Genomic DNA, 27,928 nt, shown 5'->3' with positions numbered 1-27,928 from the left:
TGTCATTAAATTGTTTATTAAAAACCTTCCTGATTCACTTTGTATAAGTATTTTTGACATTTACATTTAGAGGTTTGGAATACGTCAATATTTTCCACGTAGCTGTCCATGTGTTGTGCTTTTTAACGTTTCACAGCATAAAGATGATGTTTAGTTGTGTGAGGATGACATGAGATCATTGGTGTTCGGCGACTACATGAACATGGATGCAGAAGGGGAGGACAGGCTCTATGAGGAAGTGAAATCAATTGATGAGTTTTCCAACATTGTGCAGCTCAGTTTGGACGAGTACAACCAAACGCACAAAGCTCAGATGAATCTGGTCGTGTTCAGGTATACTTTGACTTTAGACGATGATAAAAATGGCAACCCTTTTACCGAAAGCATCCCAGTTGTGTTGGAACCATCTTACTGTAGGATGAAACTGTTTTTTTTTGTTTGTTTTTTTTTCTGCTATGAAGTTTAGTTCTTGCTGAATGAGGATTTTACAATACTCTCAACTACAACTGTTCAACTTGAGAGATTGTAGCCTATTCATTTTGTGGCATTTTTTTAACATGTAAAATTTTTCCTTTTGCATTGGTGGCTTTTTTCAGAGCATTTTTTTACGCATGACCAAAATGTATTGTTCAATTTATTGATCAGCATTTATCGGTGAAAACAAGCTCAGTTACCTTCTTGTTATGAAAATATTTGTGTATTTTATTTGATTAGTCAGTGTAGCTAAACTTGTTTGGCAATTTTGATTAATAGGGGTTTATTTGTTTGATTAGTTAGGTTTGCCTTGATTAATAAAAGTAACAAGTTGAACCGATTGTGTAGAAAGGAGCGTTCTTCCTGGCTATTAGCACAAGGTTGAGTGCTCACTAGTACAGCCAGCAATTGCGATTCGCTAAGCAAAGTTAACAATCAATTCAACTGATCATTTTTTTATTTTTTCAACAGATACTTACTTGAACACTTGTCCCGCATATCTCGTGTCCTGAAGTCTCCGGGTGGCAACGCTTTGTTGGTCGGTGTTGGTGGAAGTGGCCGCCAATCTCTTACCCGGCTTGCAGCGGCAATGGCAGGCATGCAATTGTTCCAGCCTGAAATTTCCAAAAATTACGGGATCCCAGAATGGAAGGAAGACTTGAAGGTGGTCGATTGGCGTTGATGTAGAAACAATTGTGGCTGATGTTCAAGTTTAATTTAGAGCGTAGAGTGTACCTGTTTTTTAACACTTTTAAATGCTTAGCGTTTTGGTATTTCAGTTTCAGATTACCTCTTTTAAATTGTACCTCTAAAAAATCTTTTAATTTTTTGTGACTGTTGTTAAAGCTAATATCTACATAACAAAAGTTTATTTTCATCGTTTAAACATACATCGTCTGACGTAGAAGCATCTGTGTACGATGTAGACAAAGTTGATCTATCATTTTAGTCCTTAAAAAGTATTGTTATCATCATGATAGTGACTTTACATTTAAAAGCTGTCAAGATTTGAGGTGAAAAGATTTTGGCACAAATTTCTTTTTAGTCGCTTCTCCGTGGCGCCGGAGCACACGGGAAGAAGACAGTCTTCCTGATCACGGATACACAAATCAAAGATGAATCTTTCCTGGAGGATGTGGACAGTTTGCTCAACACCGGAGAAGTTGCTAATCTCTTCGCCGTGGATGAAAAACAAGAGCTTATTGAGGTAACCGCAAAACAAAAAAGACTGAACTTAGTATCAAGAAAATAACTCACGGCTTTTTAAGCAGTTTAATAACTAAATTTTTTTCGTCATTCGTCTGTAAATTTGGCTGGATGGTTTGGATGCCATCCTACAAGCCACCCTACCAGCTCAGTGGCCGAGTGGTTTCGCCTTCGGCTCTGGTGCTGGTAGATCTGAGATCGATTCCAGGTCGGGTCAAACCGAAGACTTTAAAAACGGTACCGATTGTGTTCTATCCTGCATACCGCAGTGAGAATGAGTCGGGTAATAATGTGATAACATCGTAAACCTGATATAAATTAAAAATGAGCCCTGTCGCTAAAAGACCTTAGCTGTTGTAGAGCGACAATAAATAAAACCATAACATTATTATTAACAAGCCACCCTAAACTTTCGGATGCCACTCCTGCACACCCCACTCATGACTTTCGGATGCCACCCCTACACACTCCACCCTACATTTTCGCATGCCACCCCTACACACTCCACCCTAAACTTTTGGATGCCACCCCTACACACCCCATCCTAGACTTTCGCATGCTACCCCTACACACTCCACCCTAAACTTTCGGATGCCACCCCTACACACCCCATCCTAGACTTTCGGATGCCACTCCTGCACACCCCACTCTAGACTTTCGGATTCCACCCCTACACACCCCACCCTAGACTTTTGCATGCCATCCCTACACACCCCACTCTAGACTTTCGGATGCCATCCCTACACACCTCACTCTAGACTTTCGGATGCCACCCCTACACACCCCATCCTAGACTTTCGCATGTCACCCCTACACACTCCACCCTAAACTTTCAGATGCCACTCCTACACACCCCACTCTAGACTTTCGGATGCCACCCCTACACACCCCATCCTAGACTTTCGGATGCCACTCCTGCACACCCCACTCTAGACTTTCTGATGCCACCCCTACACACCCCACCCTAGACTTTCGCATACCACCCCTACACACCCACTCTAGACTTTCGGATGCCATCCCTACACACCCCACCCTAGACTTTCGGATGCCATCCCTACACACCCCACTCTAGACTTTCGCATGCCACCCCTACACACCCCATCCTAGACTTTCGGATGCCACTCCTGCACACCCCACTCATGACTTTCGGATGCCACCCCTACACACCCCACCCTAGACTTTCGCATACCACCCCTACACACCCACTCTAGACTTTCGGATGCCATTCCTACACCCCACCCTAGACTTTCGGATGCCACCCCTTGCTTTCTTCCACCTTACATTTTTGAATGCCAACCTGTTTGACTTAACTGAACTATTTGGAACTAGACTATAAATGCCCCAGACAGCAAATTAGTCGATTTTTTACATTGATTTAATGTCTGCATGTAAAAAACGACCGATTTGCAGTCTGGAGCAGGATTGCCTAATGAAGCATAAACCACCGTGTACATTAGAAGTATAGAAGTATGTGCAAGTATAAAAAAAAGTATTCTTTGTGAACTTTACTAAAAACCTTGTAATATGTGCTGAGAAATAACTAAAAAAATATGAACAGAGATTTACAACTAAAGTTTTTAGAGTGGACAAATATTAGAACACATGATGAGATCAAACGTAAAAAAATGTCATTTCCTATTGACGGAGTTGGCTGTGTAGCATTAGTCACTTCAAAATATTTATGGAAAAAAATGTGCATCAAATTTTTTTTTTAACTATTTGTAAAAACTCTTCCTGCGCAGGCTATCAGGCCAGCAATGACGGAGCACGCCGGTGCTAATGCAGACTTTAGCCCTCTGGCCATGTTTGCTTTTTTCGTGACACGTTGTCGAGAGAACCTGCACATCATCATCGCCTTTTCTCCCATTGGTGACGCGTTCCGAAACAGGCTCCGACAGTTCCCATCGCTCATCAACTGCTGCACGATCGACTGGTTTCAGGTAATGAAAGAATGTTTTCAGCTAGTGGCTATCAAACTACTGGTCACGGAGGGGTTGAATTTGGGCCGAGAAGCTTTTACTTAAGGGGAAATCGCCGGGCAGCTAAAAGCGAGGCGAGATTGCAAGTTGGCCGTAAAAGTCTTCATTTGCAAAAAATAAGTAGATTGAACACTGTTGTTAACGGTTGGTTGTGTTTGTAATCCATAATAGCTAACGCTTGTTGGTGCGTTTGCAAAAGCTAAGATAAAGATCACTCTTTTCAGTGGCAGCCAAACTTTTTTTATCCAATTGATTTGTTGTAGTTTTTTTTTTTAATTTTATGGTGATGTATTTTAGGTTTGTCTTCTTTTGAATCTTTCTTACCAACACAGTGGGTTAGCCTTGTTTTATACTTATTTAGCACATCTTTTGTTAACATCAAGCAAATTTGTTTCAGCCTTGGCCGGCAGATGCTCTTGAGCTTGTTGCCAACAAGTTTCTGGAGAATTTGGAGTTATCCGACCACGAAAGAACGGAGATAGTTCCTCTGTGCCAACACTTTCACACATCCGCCAGGAACCTGTCTGAGGAGTAGGTTATGGCTTAGATTTTGAAGGGGCCTGAAAAGTAATTCTCAGTACACAGTCATTTATTGTCGTATCCAGGGATAGTCAAGTGGTTGAAAATTTCGACTGCATAAACGAGTGAGCCATGGTTCGACGTTCAAAAGGGCACCGGTTCGACCCCACTCAAGAGCATGTGGCTGTGTCTTTGGCAAAACACTTAAACATGCGTCGATTGCGAATGGCACACCGACTATAGTCATTGATTTCACCCTTGGTTATGTTCAGTGCGCTGCTCTAGAGAGAAATGTTTGCTGCTTTTCTTAGGGCTACGGCCTGCTGAATTGAACAGACGAAATGGCAATGAAGCAACTTCTCTTGTCCTCCTTCAAGCATCCCATCAAAAGTCTTGCCAAAACTACAGCCACTTTCTCTCGATAAATGCCGAACCCCCGCTCTTTGGAGCGACGTACCGGGCTGTATTTGTTGAGCAATGTTGAAGCAATTTATAATTATATCAGTATTGATTTTCTATTTGTTTTCATTTGAACAATATAAATTGTTTATGTGAATACATGGTTGCCAATGGCAGCAACGAAACGTGACGTTTTTAGAAGCGTTTAAATTAATTCACATTTACAGATTTCTCAATGAGATGGGACGTCACAATTACGTCACGCCCACGTCATACCTCGAGCTGATTGCGTCATTCAAGAAGCTGCTGAACGAGAAACGTGACACCGTGGAAAAGGCAAAGATGAGATACACAGGAGGGTTGGACAAACTGAAATTCGCTTCCTCACAGGTAGCTTTAGCGTTGGCATTGTCATACTGGTACATTTTTTTCCTGCTAAATACCTGCACATTTTAGAAAGAATGGTTTTACATAAACCGAGTTAAAAATTAATCTTTTTTATGTTAACTCATCGAGTGCAGGCATTGAACCAACACAAAGAATACTACTTTAACTAGCTGAGATATATTTGCCGTTGCGATATTTTTAACTTTCAGTTGCTACGTTTGTGGATTGTTTGTTGTTTTGTCTCAATGTGAAGATTTCCCCAGAATATACTCACTTAATCAGCTACATGATCCAGTTTCATCTTAATGTAGAAACTTTTATATATTTTTGTGTGTAAATACCATTATTGACAGTTTGATATTAACAAAACCTTGAATTGTTAGCTTTATTTTTGATCAGGTTGCTGAGATGCAAAAGGAACTGCAAGACTTGCAACCCCAACTGATAGTGACTGCTGAGGAGAATAGCAAGTTGCTTATTGTGAGTCTTTTGTTAGAATGCTTTTTTAATTTTAAAGTTCACTAATGATTCTAGAATACTAGACGATTCGGTCAAATATTGTAATCCTGCGAACTTTCATGCAGTGAAGCATAACGCAACACATACCCGTAATCTGGATACGTAATAGTTACGTCACCATTGAGCACACTTTCAGACATGATGACATCATCAATGTTATTATTTGATTGACAGGTGATAGAGAAAGAGACCGTAGAGGTCGAGGAACGAACAAAGATCGTGAAAGCTGACGAAGCCGTAGCTAATGGACAGGCGGCCGAGTCGCAGCAACTCAAAGATGAGTGCGAGAGCGACTTGGCTGAGGCGATACCTGCACTCGAAGCCGCCATGTCTGCTCTCAAGACCCTCAAAGTGAGTTGAAGATTGTGCTGGTTGAGGGATTTATTGTAGGAATTTTTATCCTTGTACTAAGAAAACTTATTTGAGAGCTTAATCTTAGAAGTTTTGCATACTTGTAGAGGCTTTGAACTTCTGACTCAGGCTCATTTACCGAGATTGACAGAGAGAAGTTTTCGATTATTGTTGGTGTTGTCTATCAATTATCTTTTCCTCAAAGTGAGTTGAAGGTAGCAGTGATAAAGGTTTCAAAAACTTTTTCGTACTTCAAGTCCAGCATGAATGTTGTTAGTACAAAAAAGACTATTTGGTTTATTTAGAATATCAATTATATTACAGCAGATCAACGTTTGAAAAAAGTGACAAAATGTTTTTCCTCATAAATTTTGTTTCTACTCGTTTGAGTTGTTATATTTTCATTTTTAAAATCAAAGTTAATAAATTGGTCAGGATCCAAAGCAAACATTGGTTTTGTTTTTGAACCACAGAAACTAATTTACTTCTTTCAACTTGTTCAGCCTGCTGACATCACAATCGTGAAGTCCATGAAGCAGCCGCCTGCCGGTGTGAAGTTGGTCATGGCAGCCATTTGCGTCATGAAGGATATCAAGCCTGAGAAAATAGCCGACCCTTCAGGAAAGGGAGACAAGATCCTTGACTACTGGGGTCCGAGCAAGAAGCTTCTAGGAGACATGAACTTCCTGCAGATGCTGCAAACATATGATAAAGACAATATACCTGTATGAAACGAATTTAAGTGATCAAATTCTCAATATTTTTATCATAATTGTGTGTCACAATGACAAGGTCGTCGTATCCAGGCTTATGCATAGCGCTTGAAGATTCGGAGGAGACCGAAAAGCAAGGAGCCAGTTTTGGTACCCACCTTCAAATATCTTAAGTGTTTTGCTAAGAAGAAAACACTGCTCGCGATAAGCTTCGAACTGGTGTTCTTTCAACTGCTGGATTGACGCACCCTCCAATTGACTACCCAGATAGCAAATCATCCGCTTTTTTACATTGATTCAATATCTGCTGACGTTGAATCAGTGTAAAAATCGGTTGATCTGCTTTCTGGCTACGTAGCTTTTGATCAACTATACCAATCTATAGTATACGATACATTCTATGTATATCTGACGTTTTTATAACGCTCTATCAACGTAATTTACTAACTCAGGTGGCAGTCATGAAGAAGATACGAGCTGAGTACATCACGAACCCAGATTTCGATCCCGCCAAGGTGCTTAAAGCCTCCTCAGCGGCTGAAGGCTTGTGCAAATGGATTCTGGCCATGGAGGTTTACGACAGGGTAGCAAAGGTGAGAGGGGGCTATGTGTCTCAAATACGCTATTATTGACAGTGAAGTCACTTTTTAATACAAAATGTTTGCTTTTTTAGCACATCACTTCAACGTTGCCAGACATTAAAACTATAAAACGAGTTGTCAGCTGGGTTGCCTCTTGGTACTTGTCGACTGTAGGATCATTCCAGGCTAAACTTTTTTTAGTTCAGTTTGTTACACTTGCATTAATAAGACAAAGAATACATCAAGCAGGGAGCAATGACCAAGACAAGTTTTGTCGGCTTAGTTAATTGCATCACTTCTACTTTCTGTTGTTCAAAACATAACACGGTAGATTTTTGCATATTTTTTTGTAAAAACACTGTAAGCAAAACAAAAACAGTAATTTATGAAAGTCCTTTTGTACGGTACACCTTGTAGGTATTACATTTCCAGACGGATTTTGCTGTCTGGGTTCGTTATGAAAGCCGTTTGCTGTGTTTCCACAATCTTTGCAAAACACTGTTATAATCATGTTCTTTCATTTTTGAGGTTGTGGCACCGAAAAAGATCAAGTTAGCAGAAGCACAGCAGTCTCTCTCAGAGACGATGACAGTGTTGAATGCGAAGCGGGCCGAACTGAAGGAAGTCCAAGATAAACTTTCCGATCTCAAGTTCAAGTTTAACGCTGCCACGGACAAAAAGGAACAGTTGGAGTTTCAGGTATGTTTCCTTAGTGTGAAATTTATATTTTATCTTTGTTTAATATTTGTCTGGAATCTCCGTTTAAATGACGTATCGTAAAAGCTGTTGAATTTGTGATTAGCTTTTTGCGCTTTGACGTCATCAGAAGATGACGCTTTGATACCATCAAATGATGTCATAGATGGTTAACTTGATTTTTGCTTATCATAGATATGAAATCATGTTTAGACAGTGAAGAAAATGAATACACTTATCAAGACATACGAATGTAATAATTGTCTTTATCAACACTTCTAACTTTGATATCTCATATTCTACTTACAGCCTGGTGTGCACATTGGCGGTTTCATAACTTTTCCTCATGTTTAGATCAGCAGTCAAACAGTTTTTGTCACATCAGCGTTTTATTCATTGTCTTGCAGGTTGATTTGTGCTCCAAGAAACTAGACAGAGCTCAGAAGCTGATCGGCGGATTGGGTGGAGAGAAGACAAGATGGACGCAAGCCGCAATAAACCTTCAAACACAATATGATAACCTCACAGGTTTGTGTCTCATTCATTCATATTGATTTAATATTCATAAACCCAGCGACTCTCTAACAGTTGTAAAAGGTTAGAGTTGGCGTTAGCAAGGGTATCCAGCTGTAAAAATCCGTTTCTAATCCATAAATCAAAAGGGGCTACCTCCGGACCCTCGCCTGACGATCAGGAGGGCGTATCAGCAGCTCTTGACTGATATGGCAATCAGGGGTTCATCCCAACAGTCTCCGACTGAGATACGACGAGTGATCAAAGGAAGAACAGTGAATAGGAAGACAACTAAACTACGTCTTGCCACTATTAATGTTGGCGCTTTGAGGAGAAGAGCTGGCGAGGTTGTGGAAATGTTAACACGTAGGGGCATTAGCATGTGCTGCGCCCAAGAATCCCAATGGAAAGATGAATCTGCGAGAATGGTAACCGGGAAGAACTGCAAGTATAAGTGCTTTTGGAAAAGTGATGATGATGGGTTTGGTGGTGTTGGTATTCTTATTGCTGAAAGTCTGGTTGGCAAGGTGCTAGCGGTCTCACGAATAAGCAGTCGTATAATTTGGCTCAGAGTCTTAAATAGTGCAAAAACAATTTAATCACGAGGAGCAAAAGACGTAAAACCGTGCACTAACCAACTATTTCACTAACAAGGACAATCACTTACTTTTGTTCCAAACTCAGGTGACGTGCTGATTGCGTCAGGCGTGATCGCTTATCTTGGCGCCTTCACCGCTGCCTTCCGCAAACGTTGCACAGTTGACTGGACCACCATTTGCAAGGTTGGTTGCCTGCAGTAGCTTGACATTATTTCAAGGTTTTCCGCATCTGTTTCGCATTGATGCTTGGCTTGTGGAAGATTTTTTCATCTGGAAGTTATTTATGTCTTCAGAAACACGACATCACCTGCTCCGACTCATTCAGCCTCAGCAGCACTCTGGGAGACTTGATAAAGATTCGTGCTTGGAACATAGCCGGACTTCCCACCGATGGTTTCTCTGTGGACAACGGAGTCATAGTAGATAACTCACGGCGGTGGTAAGGCTTAACGCTATGAATGTCAAGCTTGCATAGAATTTTGGTGTAATTTTATTTCTTGTATCAGTTCAATATATGTTATTTTTTAGTTCTTTTAGCATATTGTGGACATATTTTATTTTTACACTTGAGCTGTAGATTTATATGAATTTTTTTTGCAGTCAAATAAAATTTATTTTGAATAAACGTTATATTTCAATTTATGGATAAGCGCTAAGGTACATTAGGAGGCCCCAACCTTTTCAAATAACTTGTATCTATCACCAAAGGTTTGCATTTGTGTAAAAATAACATTTTTAAACTTTTCAAAAATTTAATCGATGGGGTGCAACGGGACCCCTTTAATTTGACGTAAACAAATTTTGGGGGGTCCAGTTACACCCCTACGTAGATCAAATTTTAAAAAAACAATTAGAGTTCTTAGTTATACATACAAGTTGATGGAAAAAAATCAGAGTCTCCTCCTGAGGCACCCTAATAAGCACTCGTTGCATTTAGTAGCTAAATAATGTCTGCTTCCACTATGCACCATGCAATTTCTTTTATAGGCCCCTCATGATTGATCCCCAAGGTCAGGCTAACAAGTGGGTCAAGAACTCAGAGAAGGAAAACAAGCTGAGCGTCATCAAACTGACCAATTCGGACTACATGAGAGTGATGGAGAACTCGATACAGTTTGGCACTCCAGTTCTTCTGGAGAATGTTGGAGAAGAGTTGGATCCGTCTCTGGAGCCTCTTCTTTTAAAACAAACCTTCAAACAAGGTCTTAATATATACCACGCAAAATCTAATGTTGAATTTTTTGATTTGAATATCATAACTTTCGGTCTTGTGCTGCTAGACCCACAGTGCCATCAGTCAGCGCAGTGTGATGTTTTCCAAGTAGCTATACGACTCTCTTAAACTGTCTGCTTTTTAAAGCACTGATAGCAAAGGCATATCTGCGAGGGATGCAGCGCCATATAAAATCACTTTATTGTTATTATTATTTTCATCTTTGTACGGTACAAACAGCAACCAGATTTCATGCTTGACTCACTTCGTCTCATCATCATCTTGCATATTTCAGGTGGTGTTCAATGTATTCGCCTGGGTGAAAACGTGATTGAGTACAGTTCGGAGTTCCGCTTCTACATCACCACAAAGTTGCGCAATCCTCACTATATGCCGGAGCTGGCCACTAAAGTATCACTTCTCAACTTTATGATCACTCCCGAGGGTCTTGAGGACCAGCTGCTTGGGATAGTTGTTGCCAAGGAAAGGTAACTGAACTCGTTTCATGGCTGTGTTTTCGAAATCGTATTAGACGAGCTTTTCATAACAAGGCATAGCGTCATATGTTTAAGATGGACAGGTTAATTTGCTTCTTTTTCTTCGCGTTCGCATAATTCAAGCCTTCATCTCTACAGGAACAAGCAGGTACGGCTGGTACAAGGTAAAGACATAGCCGCAATGCAGAAACAAAATGATTTTGAACGAAAGCAGTTTCATAACATTCTTATTAGCTGATTTGTCACGCTAGATTGTACAGTGATGGAAATTTCTGTTATTTTATGTCTTGGACAGACCGGAGCTGGAGGAAGAGCGAAACATCCTTATCCTCCAGAGTGCGTCCAACAAGAAACAACTGAAAGAAATTGAAGACAAAATACTTCACACTCTTGCTTCCTCAGAGGGCAACATCTTGGAAGATGAGAGCGCAATTTTAGTTCTTGATTCTTCCAAGGTTCTTTCTGATGACATTCAGAAGAAACAAAAGGTTGGCAGCATGTATTTTATTCGTATAACGTTTGAAAAATTACCCAAATCCGATCTAAATACTCGACAATTGAATGCTAAATTCCCAGACAACAAACTAAATTGGTCAATAGCCCACATTTTCTACACAATCCACATGCTAATTGTGTATGCCAGAGCGGTATCAGCAGCCCTCGTACTCATGAAAGGGTACTCACTGAGTACTACTCAGCACTGACAGATTTTGACGCAAATGAAAATTTCAACAATGCTTGACAAAATTTAAAATTACTTCTCAGATTGCAGAGGTTACCGAAGTGAAGATTGCAGAGTCACGTGAGGGCTACCGACCAATCGCGAAGCATTCTTCCATCCTCTTCTTCAGCATTACCGACCTACCTAACATTGATCCAATGTACCAGTATTCCTTGTCTTGGTTTGTCAATCTCTATGTCAATTCCATCATGGACAGGTGCGTGGGTCATATAAATTTACGAAGGTTATACCATTAGATATCTGTAAAGCTAAAACCTCAATTGCTAAACCCTAATTCGGGATTGTTTCAGAACAAGACTAGGTCAGAAAGCAAGGCAGACTCCGACTCAGCTCAGCAGCAGCCTAGAGCAGTTAGCTACTATTAGATATCTGTGTTAGAATACTATAAAAATTTGTTATAGTACCGTCAAGTCTTTTTTTTTGCGTTTTCAACTTATCCGTTTAAAGCTCTTAGTAGATCTACTAAAATATTTCTTGCAGCTGTTTACTTGTTTCAAGATGCAATATTACACTCTAAAAGATTTATCACCAATTTTTTTATCCGGTGCAGCAACAAGTCAAAGATATTGGAAAAGAGACTTCGTTATCTCACCGACCACTTCACGTACAATCTCTACTGCAACGTCTGTCGCTCCCTCTTTGAGAAAGACAAACTTCTTTTCTCCTTGGTTTTATGTACCAATCTCACCATGTTAGTATATTACCTTTAAAGAATTAACTGTGTAAAAATACTTGATTTATTTGGTTGGTGGTAGCAACGATACTACTTGCAATACGTAGCACTGATACTACCTATGAGTATTGATAACTCATAGTGATATAATTGATGTAAAACTAATTTTGGTTTATGATATTTTGCTAATTGATCTACAAATTGTTGCAGGGCGAAAGGTGATCTCACACGAGAGGAATTTCTTTTCTTCCTCACTGGAGGGGTGGGGCTAGAAAATAAACGAGCCAATCCGGATTCGTCGTGGTTGAGTGACAAATCATGGGATGAAATCTGTCGCATGAAAGACCTCCCTCCCTTTAAAGGATTCTTGTGAGTACATGCGTAGGCTTGAATTGTACTTTTATGACATTCTACTTGGCTTCTCAGCATGCTGGGATGTAGCTAACCTCTTACGTCACTGAATTAAAATGATTAGCAACAGCAAGATCAACCAACGTGGGTTCGATTCTCGGGGTGTGCGTTTTAACAACGCGTCAGGCATAGCGTTTTTTCAGTGGTATTTAATTGATGGAATAATCACAGACAACAGTTCAAAAATAAGGGTTTCAATGCTTCTGCAAGTATTCGAAACTGCCAGGATTAAGCTTTCAAAAAAGCTTTCAGTCAAGGGATGAAAATTCTCGCAATCAGTCAATTGGTATGCTGCCTTTTCAGAGGAAAAGAAGGCTTGTTCTGTTACAGCATTCATTCATGGATGAATGTGATAAATTTATTTTGCATCATTAAATCAGGTGTCTTTTTTTCCCAGGGATCACTTCCAGGATAAGATCACAGATTGGAGAAGAGTCTATGATCTCAAGGAGCCTCAAAGTGCTCATCTTCCTGTTCCTTGGGATCGCAAATTAAACGAGTTCCAAAGGATGACAGTCATCAGATGCTTGCGACCTGACAAGGTAAAACTACTGTAGTTTAAACTAGTTCAAACATGAATGTTGCTGCTTTGTTTTTTTAAAGAAATAGCGGTGTAATAGAGTGACTCCTCAAAGTTTAAGTTTACAATATCGCTCTCCTCTTCAGAGTTAGTAGCATAAAATTATCTTGCAAATTGTTTACGAAAGTTGGGTTATGTATAATTCTGGAGGTAAAGCTTAAACTAATCGTGTAATGTGGAAATTAATTGTTCGTGTAACTTAAGCATAAAAAAGTTGTTAAACTTTATTTTTGCATCAATATAATGGTTTTTAAACGCTTTTTTATGGTACCGTTACACAACGTTTTCTTTGTCAGGTCATTCCAATGGTGCGTCAGTTTGTCCTTGAAAAGCTGGGAAGAAAATTTGTTGAACCTCCTCCTTTCGACCTTGCTAAGTCTTATGCTGACTCAAATAAATCCATTCCTCTCATATTTGTGCTGTCTCCTGGTGCTGATCCTATGGCAGGTAACGAAAAAGATATTTATCCTGGCAATTTGTAGTTATCAATTAAGTTGATAACATTTGGTTTCAAGTGTTATGTTGGTGTATAAGTTTCTAAAGAGAGTTATGGACTTTCATTTGGCGATAACTTAATTTTTCCACCAATTTCTGTGGTACTTTAGAATATGTCACTGTGGTACTTTAGATAAACGTAATGATGATTTTATTCAACAAATATCAAACAAACGTGGAGAAGCAGCGCTACAACGAAATTGCTTTAACATTGAAGGCAAAAACGTTTTAATTGCTTAAAACTTTTTCAGACGAGCTTTTGCAGTTGCCCCTGTGAGCCAATGCTTTTCCACGCGTCGCCCGCGCTATGGAGCCTTAAGTCTCTCATGTATAGGCTATAAGTTGTCGGCCACCATGGCTAAAGTGGGCAAAAATGAAAGTATAGCGTTGTCCAACTCAACAAATATTTTTATCTACAGCTCTGTTAAAATTCGCCGCTGACAAAGGATTTGAAGGGGATAAATTCAACGCCATATCCCTGGGCCAGGGTCAAGGACCGATTGCGGCCCGGATGATCGATTCCGCGATGAAGGACGGCACGTGGGTGGCGCTGCAGAACTGCCACTTGGCTGTATCGTGGATGCCAGCCATGGAGAAGCTATGCGAGGAGTTTAACGTAGACCTGATGCACAACGACTTCCGGCTATGGCTTACCAGCTACCCGTCTGATAAAGTAAGAAGTGATTTTCTGGTCTATGATAGCCTATCAATATTGTATCGTCCGTTTCCAATTACGTACTTTATTTGATCATTATTGTTTGTATTTTTGTTAGGTCACAAACAATTATTTTGACGCACACGTCACTTTACGTCATATTTCACACTTACGATGTTCTTGTTTGTGATGAATGAGCAAACCAATTAACGGATCGCCTTTGTCATGCTTTCTATGTTTTCTTACAGTTTCCTGTCACTGTGTTGCAAAATGGTGTCAAAATGACCAATGAACCCCCCACGGGCCTTCGTATGAACATCCTCCAGTCCTACCTGAGCGACCCCATATCGAACCCAGAGTTCTTCTCCGGTTGCGGCGAAAAATCATCGGTAGATATCAGATTGCAGTTTATTTGAGATTGTTGTTTTGTTTTTATAATTTGTAAGATGGTAATTGAGTTTGATACTGTTTTCTTTTCAGATTTGCATCAGCGTTAAGACAGTAGCATAGAAAACCTAGGAGCATTGTTTTTTTTAGCAGTTCAGAACTTAATTATTGTCATTGTTAAGTTAGTTCATGATAAACTTTTGTGTGTGCAGTTTCTTCTATTCGACAATACTGTTGGCAATAAAGTTCAGGCAATTGAATTTCCTTTTTTTTTACTTTTTAGTCGGTTATTGGGTCGGTCGCTTTAAGCCCATTTCTACTAAATTAAAACCTACGCAGATTCAGTTCAGCAAGCCATAACCTTAAGAAAGGCCGTAGATATTTCTCTCTAGAGCAGCGCACTGTTCATAATCATTCACACATTCTATGTTGATTCAATAGTTTAAACATGAAAATGTTTCAAAGTACTAAGCCTGCTGGGCCAACATGTTTCTCTATCAACTCCACAGATAGCAAGTATGATTTTAAATCTAACCGGTTTATTCCGGATATTTCAGGTTTTTGAAAAGCTTCTTTTTGGTTTGTGCTTTTTCCACGCACTGGTGCAAGAGAGACGGAAGTTTGGACCACTTGGCTGGAACATTGCTTACGGGTTCAACGAGTCAGATTTGAGGATCAGTGTTAGACAACTGCAGGTATTTTATGGCACAACCATGTTGAGTTTCCGTTAATTGAATATATTTCATTACGATGTTGGCATTCGAATACAAACTTCCGTGATTAGAAAGTGCTCTTTAGGCTGCTCTTGAAACACGCTCACTTGCGCCATTCCTGCTTATGCTAGTGGTTCACGATTAAAAATATGTGGCTGGAAAGGTAGCTTTGCATCCTCCTTCAATTCATGTATTTAAGTGTCTAGCCAAGACGAATCGTGCGCTTTTGGTAAGTGTAGAACCGAAGTCCTTTAGGAGTCACCTAAACACTCGCATCACTCGACCACGTATTCGAACCTGATTTTATCGTAATTTGGTTCTTGTATATTTAATTATTTATCTCTTGATATATCGTCCACATTAAATGATTGATGCTAGAACTTTTATCTCGGACTGACAAAGCTTCATTAGAAGTTTGATCCTGACAGTTCTGCATACATGCCGATGTAGAGATTGACTTGATGACACGTGTTCGATCACCGAGGTTGGCAGTGTGCAGTTTCCGCTTGTGCTTGAAGTAGGTTTCTTATTTAGATTTTTATCAACGAATATGAAGACATCCCGTTCACCGCAATCACATATCTCACGGGGGAGTGCAACTACGGGGGGAGGGTCACTGACGACTGGGACCGTCGTCTGCTTCGGAGCGTGTTGAGAGATCTATACTGCCCTCCACTGGTGCACGAGCATAAATACAAGATATCACCTAGCGGCGATTACTTTGTCCCACCAACGATGACCTACGAAGAATACATCGAGTTTATAAAGGTGCGTTTGTTCTGCTCTTGTATCCATTCTTCTGTTTTACTTGCCTAACTTGATTCTTCCTTGTACAAAAAGCTCTCAAGTTTCGTGGTCTTGTGTTAGTTGTATTAGATCCGTAGTGCTGATGTTTTTATTTCTGGTTTGTTGTTATGTCAATTTTTGTCTGTCGCAAGCTTTTCTATCTAGCCGATGAGAAGGAGGTGTTACGAGTTTTGTAGCCAGGAAATTCAAAATGTTTATCTTTAAATTTTTCCTTCGCCTTCTTGCTCGATTAATTTATAAAAACTTTTCATTAGTTCTTCTGGCAGTCTAGAAACCATTCTACGGAATGCCCAAATGTCAAAAGCATTTGCTCGTATGTGAATGTTCCAAGTTTCTGAACTGTATGGAAAGAAATGACATACCTACTGTGAATTATGCGGTATTTTAATTTGATTGTCACAGATGGTTAGTTTGTGTCGTTCTGTAACAAGAGTGTATTGTGTGGGATAACAGTTCCATGTGTGTTATGCAGTGCTGTTGTTGCTCTTATAAAGGCAAAACCTCACAGAAACACTGGAAATTTATAACCACCCTAAACCTCTTCCATCTGCTGAGTGCCAAGCAGGAATGAAATTTAGCACCATTTTTAAAATGGTCTTTGGTATGACCCGATGGGGAGTCGAACCCATATCTACCGACTAGGAGGCGGGTGGCCTACTCACTCAGAAAGCCACTGAGCCGGTGGGACATTTAAGAAGTATTGTTTTGTTTAAATGGGAATTGTACTGACGATTTTAAATGTAAAACTTATTATTATTATTATTTATTTGCGTCAAACAAAGTTGTCCATATCCAAAACAAAAACAACGAAATAATACACAAACTGAAAATGCACAAAGATCACAGAGAGCCACCTTGGATGCCGTCGGTTTAAAAGCTCACTAAATGGGCTATCTGCTGTTACAAATTTATATACAATGAGCGTTGGAAGAATTGAAAGTATTCATTCACAGTATATTGTATTAGCATTAGTATTTAAAACTTTATCGGAATGCTGTAAGCAGAATACATGCTTTGCGTATCACGCACTAGAATAGGCTGTCTGCCTCAGGACTTTACGTTTCAGACGCTGTGGGTTTTTTCATGGTGTTTTTCGTTCAGGACTTCCCGACCGCTCAGCATCCAGAAGTGTTTGGGATGCATGAGAATGTGGATATTTCAAAGGAACTGCAGGAGACGAAAGACATATTTGACTCGGTTCTGCAAACTTTAGGCTCTCAGGTGGGCGTCTTGTCAAGTACCGCAGGTCTTTACACATTGCTACACGTTTTATAGAAATTGATGAAGATATAGCTTAAACTAAAGTTAGGGTACGTTTGATGACGTAACAAAACCAGAAAATACTTGATGGGGTTGGCTGAGAGCTGTTTTATTGACCTTTTCTTACATTGATTCTTAAAATGTGTTTGTTGTCAAACAGTCTGGAGGTGGCGGCAGTGGCAAGACGGATGATACATTGAACGAAATTGCGGTCGATATTCTTGACAAACTTCCAAAGGATTTTGACTTAGAGGAGTCCTTGGAGAGGTTTCCTGTCACTTACGGCGAGAGCATGAACACGGTGCTTGTGCAAGAGATGGAGAGATTCAACAAGTAAGGTCCAAATAATAAACAACCTTTTAACGCTTTTTCTGGAAATCAACATATTCAATATTCAAAGAAACGCGGTGTGACATCTCAGAGTAAAACCACAGCTTAAACTAAGACCAAACTCGTAGAATTACCAAACACGACTAGTTTCAAGCATTGTAGCCTATATTATAGGCTAGTTGTGGAAATATTATTAGCTGTAACGTTATGTGAATTAACATTGTTACAGTAAAATATTTTACAGTAGCCTAACGTTGTTACAGTAAAATTCGTATGAGGGCACCTTGACTTTGATATCCGCATGCTTTTTTTCGTTGCCTCAATGGTGTAGCTTTCATACCAACTAAAGTATTATGTTACATTTTCTGCTATTTGTACATTGAAATGAATGTGGAGATATGCCGAAATAAATTTTATTGATTGCGTTTAGAGATTAAGAAAATAAATCAATAGCTTTTTTTCCTTGGTCTGAACCTTAAAACACTTGACCAGGCTAACACACACAATAGTATTTCAATAAGATAAATTTATGTTATGGAACCGGTTTTCTTCCATTAGGAATCGTCAGCATAACTGAGTCGAAATAAAAATTAGCCTACATCAATAGATGTCAGCATAAATGGACCAAAAACAAACGAAAAATTACAAATTAATTAAATAATTAAAACTAGAATATGAATAGAATAAAATAGAAATAAATAAAATAGAATAGATAAATAATAGATAAATATAATAATAGATAGATAATAGATAATAGTTAAAGATAAATAATAGATTTATTCTTTAGATATTATTTATCTTAGTTAAATAATAGATATATTCTTTAACTAAGATAAATAATAGTTAAAGAGAAATAATAGATAATAGTTAAAGAATAATAGATAAATAATAGATAAAAAATAGAAATAAAATAAATAAAATATTTAATTTAAATAAAATAAATTAAATAAAATAGAATAAAACTAGAATATGAATAGTTTTAATTATTTAATTAATTTGTAATTTTTCGTTTGTTTTTGGTCCATTTATGCTGACATCTATTGATATTGTAGGCTAATTCTTATTTCGACTCAGTTGTGCTGACATCTATTGATGTAGGCTAATTTTTATTTCGACTCAGTTATGCTGACGATTCCTAATGGAAGAAAACCGGTTCCATAACATAAATTTATCTTATTGAAATACTATTGTGTGTGTTAGCCTGGTCAAATGTTTTAAGGTTCAGACCAAGGAAAAAAAGCTATTGATTTATTTTCTTAGTGATATTGCTTTCTGTATTAGGTAGATCGCCCATTTGAGGAAGCGTCATAGTACCAGATCACCTTTTTCAGTTGGTTTTTCCCATTTTTGATCGTTTAGAGATTATTACTGCCAATAAATTTAAAGATGATAAAGCAAACTTATCAGAATGTGGTTTAATTATTGTAATTTGTCAACAATGTTCCAGCTTGCTACGAGTTATTCGCACGACACTGACCAACTTGCGCAAAGCCATCCGTGGTTTGGTCGTCATGAACGCAGAGCTCGAAAACGTAGCCGGAAGTCTCTTGATAGGAAAAGTCCCGGCGCTGTGGATGAAGAAGTCGTATCCAAACTTGAAGCCGTTGGGAAGTTACATCAGCAACTTCTTGGCAAGGTTGAAGTTTCTTCAGGTTAGCAGAGGACTGTTTTTTAAATGAGTAAGCATGCACTCCTAGATCCACCATTGCCCCTCTTCTACAGTGGAGCACAGGAGGCAACTTTTTATCCAGATGCCTTCCGGTTTGGAAAGTGCAAATTTTCCGATTTTCTTGGGTCGGAGTGCAGATTTGGGAAAACGGCCTGTTGTTACATGTATGGAGTGCTCTAAATTTGTCTTAAAGCCTGGTTAGATGCCAGAGGACATACGAGCAACCCATTGACTTGGCTTTTTCAACGCATATGCACTGAAAACAACGTCTGGTACAGCGGTTCTCAACCAGGGGGGCACAAAGCGTTTTCAAGGGGTCCTAGAAAGTTTCCGAATTTGCAGCAAAATTAATAGATCTTCTTCTTCTTGCGTTTGAGGCCGCCACAGATCACGTTGTTACATCCAGGCGCAGCAGCCAGTTAATAGATTACAGCATTTAAAAATTGGTGTATTTCAATGATTCCAAAGAGTGTCGCACAAAGGTTCGGCTTCTTAACTAAAAAAAAATTACTAGGCAGCCAATAAGCACTCACAGTTTTGCCATGACCGTGATTACAACGAAATATTGATTACAAATGAAATAAAGAAGTTCTTTGTAAAGGTCGCAAAAATTCTATTCATTTTTGATAAAATTAATAGAAAAACATCAAATCAGCATATAAATTTTCTCTCCTGTGTGGCAACATATAGCTCATAACATAACGTCGTCAACGTCATCAATCGTCATAAGTGCGTTCGCGAGTTCAGCAAGTTCTTATGTGTCGCTTCGAAACGTATGAAACATTTTTTTCCATTTGGAGATGCGAAATAGGCTACTAAAATTTCAGATAAATTGTTAAGCTGTCCGCTTCGACCGCACCAAAAAGAGTCCGCAAAGACAAAACGGTTGAAAACCACTGGTCTAACTTAGCACTTGTTTCGGTTTTGGGGGCTGATAGAATTTTGATCTTGGAAATGGAGTCGTAGGCCTGTAATATTCGAAGAGCCTCAATATTAAAATACTGTTCCATTCACAGACTTGGTTTGAGCAAGGAAAACCAGATGTTTTCTGGATATCTGGATTTTTCTTCACTCAAGCTTTCCTTACCGGAGCTCGTCAAAACTACGCCAGGAAATACACGATTCCGATCGACAAGCTGGACTTCGAGTTTGAAGTTCTTCCTTTTGATGATGCAGACGATGGTGCCCCTGCCGACGGTGTTTATGTCCACGGGTTATACCTAGATGGCGCAAGATGGGATCGACGCACGTAAGATCATATTATTTAGTTTGCAATGACCAAAACTCGATGTAAATTTGTATCTTCAGTGCATATGAAACCAGTGGCTTTACGGTATACAAGACAAGAGAGAATAGCGGCCGCTCTTACTTAACTTGTTTATCCTGAAAATTCAACATTGAAAATTTATTTTGGTAAAATTTTTCAGTGCAAATTTCTTTCTAACATCTTCTTATCAGGTCGCATAGGCTAGCATAAACCTACTTACTTTCGTTCTGTACCATAAGTTAGCCCCCTCCCCTTTGGTGCGAACACCGCTGTATGTGATCACATATTGCAAGTTAAACTAAAGCTTGTAGGAATACTATGGTTTATATCACTGTTAAGTTTTCCAATCTATATTTACAGAGGCTTAATGGCCGAGCAGCATCCAAAGATACTGTTTGATACTGTTCCTATTATCTGGCTCAAGCCCAACAAAATAGATAATATTGCTACAGGTCAGTGTTTTTTGTAGACTAAATGTTTTCGTCTACATAGTTGTAGAGTTTGACACTGTTTCTATAATCGGACAAGCCCAACAGAGTAGACAAAATCGCTACAAGTCAGTGTTTTTTGTAGACTAAATGTTTTAGTCTACATAGCTGTAAAAGAAACATTACATGAACATAAAGCTAGTAGGCTATATCTCGTAGTCTGCATAACAAGATAGTAATTATTTCAGCATAGCCCCATTTTCTGTTCAAAGTACAATAGCAGAAAGTACGGTAGCCACTTTAACAGAACAACTTTTGTAGAGCCCAGTGAAACTTCAAGTCACTCAATCAATCAGAAGTCAGAAGTAGAACAGCCTTTCAACCAATCAGAAGTTACAGGTAGAACAGAGAAAAACCCAAAACATTTCAGATAGAAAGTGAATTAAGTGAACGTTTCGCCGTCGGCAGGGTGGCCTAGATGGTTAGGAAAGTAGGGGAGTGTGGGACCTTTGAACCAAAAGTAGGTTTTTCAAGGCTTCTTCTTTCGCGCCAAGTGGAATGCATGGCATAGCACAACTGGACGAAGCTACACTCACCTTTCCATAACCTGACCTGAAATCTTAACATCCCGTCTAAAACGAAAGAAGACCATGAACATTTTTTCTACTTTCATTTTTAGTGAATTTGCAGGGATATTAATATTTTTAGAAACTGATTCAAAGGTGTGGGACGTTCAAATCACCCGCGTGGGATCTTTAAACCACTTTGTGAAGCAGCTGCGAAAAAACGAGCCAAGATTGGGTAGGGCAAAGTTAAGGGAATGTGAGAAAACAAACATTACATGGCAGAAATTTTTGTAAAAAATGAAGGAAAAAGTCTATAAGAGTTGTATGCAGCCTGTCATGTTGTACGGTAGGCGTGTTTGTAATCTGCAGATCGCTGCAGCATATGAGGTTTATTGGCTAATCAAAAGGCAAGATTTAGCCCAGCAGAGAACAATTTTGCGGGAAAAAGTTTAAGACATCAGATTTCCACAACTCGCAACTTTATTTGTCAAAATCGAACTTGGGAAGAGTTGTGTGCAATATGTAATATTGTACAGAAGCGAGACTTGAATACTAAGAGAGAGTGAACAGGCCAATCTGGGGAACGAAAAGCGCAAAATACGAAAACGTGACCAAAACAAGAAAAATTGCCAACATTTTCTAGACGAGAAGTCTTCCTCAGCAAACTGCTTTGCTGTTTCGAGACTCAAACTTTTATAGTGTCCATTTTCTCTTTGAATTTTTACTTTGTTGAAATCTATTGTGAAATGCTGATTACATTGACAGGGCGAGATTACAACTGTCCCGTGTACAAAACCAGCGAGAGAAAAGGAACTTTATCCACGACTGGCCACTCTACAAACTATGTGCTGGCCATCAGGTTGCCTTCAGATAAACCCGAATCTCATTGGATCAAGCGAGGGACTGCTCTCCTCTGCGCTTTGGATGATTAATTGCGTCATCAACGTGTACGATCTACGTTTTTCTGAAGTCTTTATTATGTCATTTGGGTGCTATGTTTATGAACAATGCTTAGGTTTCCTTTTTTTATTTTATTAGGAATTCACAACAAGCATTTCAGTGTCTGAAGCCGATGTCTGTTATGACTTATGATTACACATATCAATTTGGGAGTAAGATTAACAAGCAAGTTATCAGTGTTTCATGATGCTCAAGTCATTGAATTTGTAAATATCTTTTGTCAGTGTAGGGCTACTCTATGGTAACATTCTATTTAACGTTGCATGATGCATGGCCACCTGGAGATGCGGCCTGATTTGTCACATTTTGATTACAGCTACTGCTAGTGTTTGACTGACATTTTTTGAGATGTTTTTACTTTTTGCGGTTTCCTAATGACATAAAACTTTTTTGTTGCCTTGGGGTAGCAGTAGCAAATGAGAAAAAATAAGTTGAAAAACGCAAAATCAGACTGTTATTGAAAATTAACAGTTTGACTAAAATCTTCGAAATCAAATTTTCTTTGTTTTTATTGTGTCATCTGGGGAAAAGAATAAAGAAAGCGTAAAAATCTAATTTTTAGAAAAATTTATTTAAACGTTCGCCCAAAGTTAGAAAAACCAGGAAATTTCTGCAAAATGTGACAAATCAGGCCGTATCTTTAGGTGGCCATGCATGATGTTACTTCATTGTTAGCGAATTCATTTAACCGTGTGTTGCACTTTGTGTGTTGATTAGAATACACAGCTTTTAAATTTGCTTACATTTTAATAAGATCCATCAACGAGTTTTCATTGTATTATTTTAGTAAACAATTCCTTGATTATGTGTTCAACTTCTTATTTTGAAATACTTTTGTATGCTTTCTGTGATTTTATGATCTTTACGTTAATTAACATCGAAATAACGTCCTAAATGGGATTGTTTGGCCATATTAGCTGCGTTTCCAAAACTTGTTCTGCAAGCATGAGCAACGCAACTTATTTGTTTTTACGAGCCAAGCTGAAGCTATCTCCTCATAAATGCACTTTCGTGTTGCTTTTCATTGAACTTTGCCTTGAAATGAAAGATCCGGTTACATTAAACGTTCCTTATGTGACGATAAAATGACGTAAAAACGCTCGATTGCATCACTTGATATACTTTATAACTCGACGATATTTCACTGTGTGTGTGTGTGACTGTGTATAGTCAATTTAATGTCGTACTGTTCAAAAAGCGCTTCATCAAACAAGAACTATTTTATATAAAAGCATATACATCTGGTCCGGAACATACGACAGGTATCACAGCAATAAAACGAAACATCAAAACTGAACTAAGGATATAATCCAATGGTTAACAGCAGTGGTAGCTACAAATCCGAGGGCTGCTTAGTTTTAAAACACCACTCGCTTGATCAAACACTGTTGGCAATTATAGAAAGTGCAACATCACAATATTCATGACTTCACAATTTGTTAAGTCTTTTTGATGACATCACGCTTTACTAGCATCACGTTTTATTCGCCGTCATTCGTTCATGTAATATTTAAACACGTTTCCTTTCCACCATTTATTACAAACTTGAAAGATAAGATGGATGTAGGCCATCTTATCTTTCAAGTAACTATCTCTATCTTATGTAACGATTCAGAAGTTAGAGGAGTTGTCAGACAATTAATTCCTAAAATTTTGCAAAATCAAATTATCTTTTCTAAAAACACAACAAAGTTAGATTAACACTTTACATTGAATTGTTGCCACTCAAAAGACAAAAGAAAAACAGCTTGGACAACTTTAGACAACATATTGATTGAAAAAATGCATTATAAAATATTTTGTGTATCTCAACATGATGAACGATAGATATGATAAACGGCAAGGGCAATTTGAAGGCAAAAACGTTCGTCTATCTATACGACTTAACGTCTCTTCTTCCCCGTATTGTGAGGGAACAAGAGACGCACTTGTTGCCTCGTCTATGCGAAAAAATCAAAAGCAGAGCAAATGGAATGGCACATAAAAAAACACACGTTATAAATGCACAGCTTAGACTACATCCTGCACTAGCGAGCATTCTCTCTCCATGAAACTTTGCAGAAGATGAGGTGATGTGAAATTAGAAATTGGTGGCTCGAAAGAGATCACACCAACATTTAAAATTATTCATATTCTTGGTTTAACCGTTTTAAAACTCACGGTATCACATAACTGTGATTTAATCTGTAATAAAATAAAGGTAATAAACCTAATACACAGCAACCTAAATTAACCATAAATGAATAAGAACTTCAGAAAGGAGGCTGAAGGGTTTTCGATTCAGTTTTTTTTTTGTCCTTTTATGCAAAACATAATAAATACCAAGTTTAGTTATCTAAACAAAAAATAGTAAGGCTTAATCGGAAATTGCTAAAGGCTGATGAGTTTTTGAAAAGCTGATACCTACACTTGTATCATTGCATGAGTGAATACTTTACGTTTTGGATAAGAATAGGTAGGTCAGGCTGATTTGATGGCATTTATCAATACACTCACGAGCAGCACAGTCACACACGGATCTAACTAATAAAAAGTGCGATAAATTGCTACTTTCAATACGACACAAACTAAATGTGGGATAAAAATTAAAAAACTAGAAAAAGCGAACCAAAACATAAATTGACATTATTTTCTTGGAAATGGAGATATTAAAAGATTAATGATTACTGGTTCAGGGTTGTAGCCTAGTAAGTTTACCAGCTTTAGGTTTCACAGTCAAACGCATGACTTTCTTCTGTTTCACTGTTTTTTGTGTCTTCGAAAAATATGGTCTTTTTTTTGGGTTAGCCAGACGCTAAACAACTTCAGCAAGATGATAATGACGAAATCGCGCAGCCTAGCCAATGGTGGAAATAAGCCAATAAATTGTTACAATTTATTGAGTAGAGTCAACATTTCATTCAGCTTCGCCTTTAAACTTGGTCTCATCAACTCGTCTATGCGCCCTAACACAGCTTCAACAAGCGCAATTGCGGATGATTTTTGTTCTACCTTTTGAGAGCAAACAACTGCTCTTGCAAAGTTATAAGTAGCCCAGCAATAATTTCCAAAATATGTGTCATCTTCTGCTTTGGTTTTCTTGAAAAACTCATCAAAGCATATCAGAGCTTGATCAAAATCTTTGCTAGCGGCATGAAACTTCGCACAATGAATCAAAAAAATAAAAGACTTAAATACTTCGCCTTCATTTTTGCAACCCATAGCATGTAATTTGTCAGCATACATTTTTCCATCTGTAATCAACTCATTCCTATCTGAAGATTCTTCCATATTCTTCAACAACCTTGTATTGATGTTAAGCAACTTAGAAAACATTTGTTTTCGATTCATAGGATGAGATGCAGTTACCATTTCTTTCAGCAAACCATTCTCATATGTCTTCAAGTCAAATCTTCCATTAGATGGATCGAGCAAATTCATGCAGAAATCTTTTATCTCTCTTAAAGCAGTAGCATCACCTTTTATTCTAAGAATAATTGGAATTTTTCCTGTTGTAAAAGACAGCTTTTCAGAAAGTAAAGATACATTAAATGACTGTCTGCATTGCACAGATATAGCATGAGATAAAGAAGTATGCCAAACAGCTTGAATCCTCAAAGAGTCAATGCTCTCCTCGTCAGCATAAAGGATCAGCCTGCTCCAGCTGTGTAAGATGGAAGCAATTCGCTCAGAAAAAAACACGTGCCTATGAGTTTCTTCTTTAAGGAAAACACCACAATCTCGAAGCACGTTCAAAATATCCTCATTAATCTCTTCTGTTTTCAAAGCTCCTTTAATTTTGTCAAATTTATTTTTCTTTAGGGAAGCCTTCTCCAAAAACTCCAGTGAATTAGCTGCAGTATTGTTGAAAATAGCCAACTCGTATTTGGTAATAAATCCTTTTGGAAGCTTGTTCCCAGCAAAGGAACATTGTTGAACAACATACGCGGCGGTTGCATTGACACCTTCTGAGTTGATTTCAGACCATGTCAAGCGATACAGTGTATCTTCGTTGCAACAAAGTTTCAAAGCTTTTTCATAAAATTGCTGAGAAAAGGGATGAAATGATGAGTTACCCATTACCATTGCAGCTGCGATTTCGTAAATATGGGAGAGAATCATTCTAAGCAACATTGAATGTTCGTAATTTTTAGGCATTTCAAACTGTTTGTCAACATTTTTTAGCAAATTGTAAACGTGGGGAGTGAGATTTCGCATGTTTTCTAGGTTTTCTCTCGATCTCAAATCTTTGGTGATCAACCCAGCTATTATCCAAATGGCATCTCGTAATTGCTGAAACTTTAGTGATGATGATTGAGGCTGACATACTTGAAATGCATGAAGAACTACCTCATGGAAAACAATTAACTTTTTCTCTTCATCACAGGTACACATCTCAAAATCCAGCAACTTGGAAATCAAACATCCTGAATCTCGTTTGTTACTTAGTTGAAAATTTTTCGCAGTTTTATCTCGAAGCACTTGGATGCACCTGTGCAAAAGGAATTCAGGAATTTTATCATGATGAAAATAAGACAAGCAGAAAAGCACATTCCAGTTTAGTTTATCAGCTTTTTTGGATTGGTCAGTTATGAGAAACGGCTTCACAATGGCTTGAAATATGTGCTGACCGCTTTCTCCGTATTCGTTTCTAATAATCTCTTCTTCTTCTTCTTGTACACTTTCTTCACAGCCATCTTCAATCCACATAAAATAATCTGTGTAGGACATTGTCGTTTTTTTACAATATGCTTTGGCCACTCTCAATCCCAAGGGAGAACCACTGAATCGATTAAACAGTTTAATGCACTCCGCTTCCTCACCTCCTGTGTTGGGTTTGTTTTGAAGAAGAAACTTCACACCTTCATCTTGGTCAAATCCTGTAATTCTTTCAATCATATAGTGGTCCATGCTTTTATGCTCATCGTCGGAAAATACAACTGTCTTTCTTCTTGTCGTAAGGTAAACGTGAAGTTTGGGTGAATCAAAAGATGATTTACGCTGATTTATGCGTCTTAATAAATCTTTTAATAAATCATTGTTTGGAATTGTATCTTCAATAATTAGTAAAATAGGCACATTTGACTCGTACAAAGCTGATACTAATAATCCTGTCAAATCCTTTTTCAAGTCCTCCAAAATATCTTGCATGTGTTCAGGTATTTTCAACAAACAATGTGTTTGCATTTGCTTTACCAGCTCTTTCAGCTCATTCTTGGCATCACTAACTCCATCATACTGTATGCCCCACTTCATAAAGATGCCAGTTGAAGAAGATTTATCTTCATACGGAAATCTTTGAGCAAGTTGTCGAACCATTTCTGACTTTCCACTGCCAGGAACTCCATGGCATTGCAAAA

At 38.4% G+C, this 27,928-nt stretch overlaps 1 protein-coding gene across 2 annotated transcripts in view; it reads left to right on the top strand.

The window, feature by feature from the left end:
• The window catches only part of LOC145778036 (dynein axonemal heavy chain 12-like), a 49,530-nt gene extending 25,873 nt beyond the window's left edge, over positions 1-23,657 (top strand). The window contains exons 42-74 of one of the 2 annotated variants that reach the window (XM_082589428.1): positions 155-333; positions 946-1,138; positions 1,520-1,681; positions 3,423-3,620; positions 4,057-4,190; positions 4,805-4,967; positions 5,364-5,444; positions 5,658-5,834; positions 6,338-6,559; positions 7,000-7,140; positions 7,657-7,827; positions 8,232-8,352; positions 9,022-9,119; positions 9,230-9,375; positions 9,924-10,138; positions 10,445-10,637; positions 10,942-11,134; positions 11,412-11,584; positions 11,939-12,079; positions 12,272-12,430; positions 12,870-13,014; positions 13,349-13,499; positions 13,967-14,220; positions 14,451-14,591; positions 15,147-15,284; positions 15,837-16,070; positions 17,211-17,330; positions 17,530-17,702; positions 19,147-19,351; positions 20,385-20,617; positions 20,996-21,087; positions 21,385-21,462; positions 22,395-23,657. In XM_082589428.1, the coding sequence (XP_082445554.1) occupies positions 155-333; positions 946-1,138; positions 1,520-1,681; positions 3,423-3,620; positions 4,057-4,190; positions 4,805-4,967; positions 5,364-5,444; positions 5,658-5,834; positions 6,338-6,559; positions 7,000-7,140; positions 7,657-7,827; positions 8,232-8,352; positions 9,022-9,119; positions 9,230-9,375; positions 9,924-10,138; positions 10,445-10,637; positions 10,942-11,134; positions 11,412-11,584; positions 11,939-12,079; positions 12,272-12,430; positions 12,870-13,014; positions 13,349-13,499; positions 13,967-14,220; positions 14,451-14,591; positions 15,147-15,284; positions 15,837-16,070; positions 17,211-17,330; positions 17,530-17,702; positions 19,147-19,351; positions 20,385-20,617; positions 20,996-21,087; positions 21,385-21,462; positions 22,395-22,561 (5,391 nt within the window). In that variant the 3' untranslated portion in view covers positions 22,562-23,657. The remainder of the gene's footprint in view (positions 1-154; positions 334-945; positions 1,139-1,519; positions 1,682-3,422; positions 3,621-4,056; positions 4,191-4,804; positions 4,968-5,363; positions 5,445-5,657; positions 5,835-6,337; positions 6,560-6,999; positions 7,141-7,656; positions 7,828-8,231; positions 8,353-9,021; positions 9,120-9,229; positions 9,376-9,923; positions 10,139-10,444; positions 10,638-10,941; positions 11,135-11,411; positions 11,585-11,938; positions 12,080-12,271; positions 12,431-12,869; positions 13,015-13,348; positions 13,500-13,966; positions 14,221-14,450; positions 14,592-15,146; positions 15,285-15,836; positions 16,071-17,210; positions 17,331-17,529; positions 17,703-19,146; positions 19,352-20,384; positions 20,618-20,995; positions 21,088-21,384; positions 21,463-22,394) is intronic. The other variant, XM_082589429.1, reaches the window with a different exon arrangement.
• The last annotated feature ends 4,271 nt before the right edge of the window (positions 23,658-27,928 follow it).

This window comes from Aplidium turbinatum, chromosome 10 (assembly GCF_918807975.1).
Source record: "Aplidium turbinatum chromosome 10, kaAplTurb1.1, whole genome shotgun sequence".
NCBI classification, from domain to species: domain Eukaryota; kingdom Metazoa; phylum Chordata; class Ascidiacea; order Aplousobranchia; family Polyclinidae; genus Aplidium; species Aplidium turbinatum.
The sequence above is the reverse complement of the archived record's forward strand: the minus strand, read 5'-3'. Positions and strand labels throughout refer to the sequence as shown.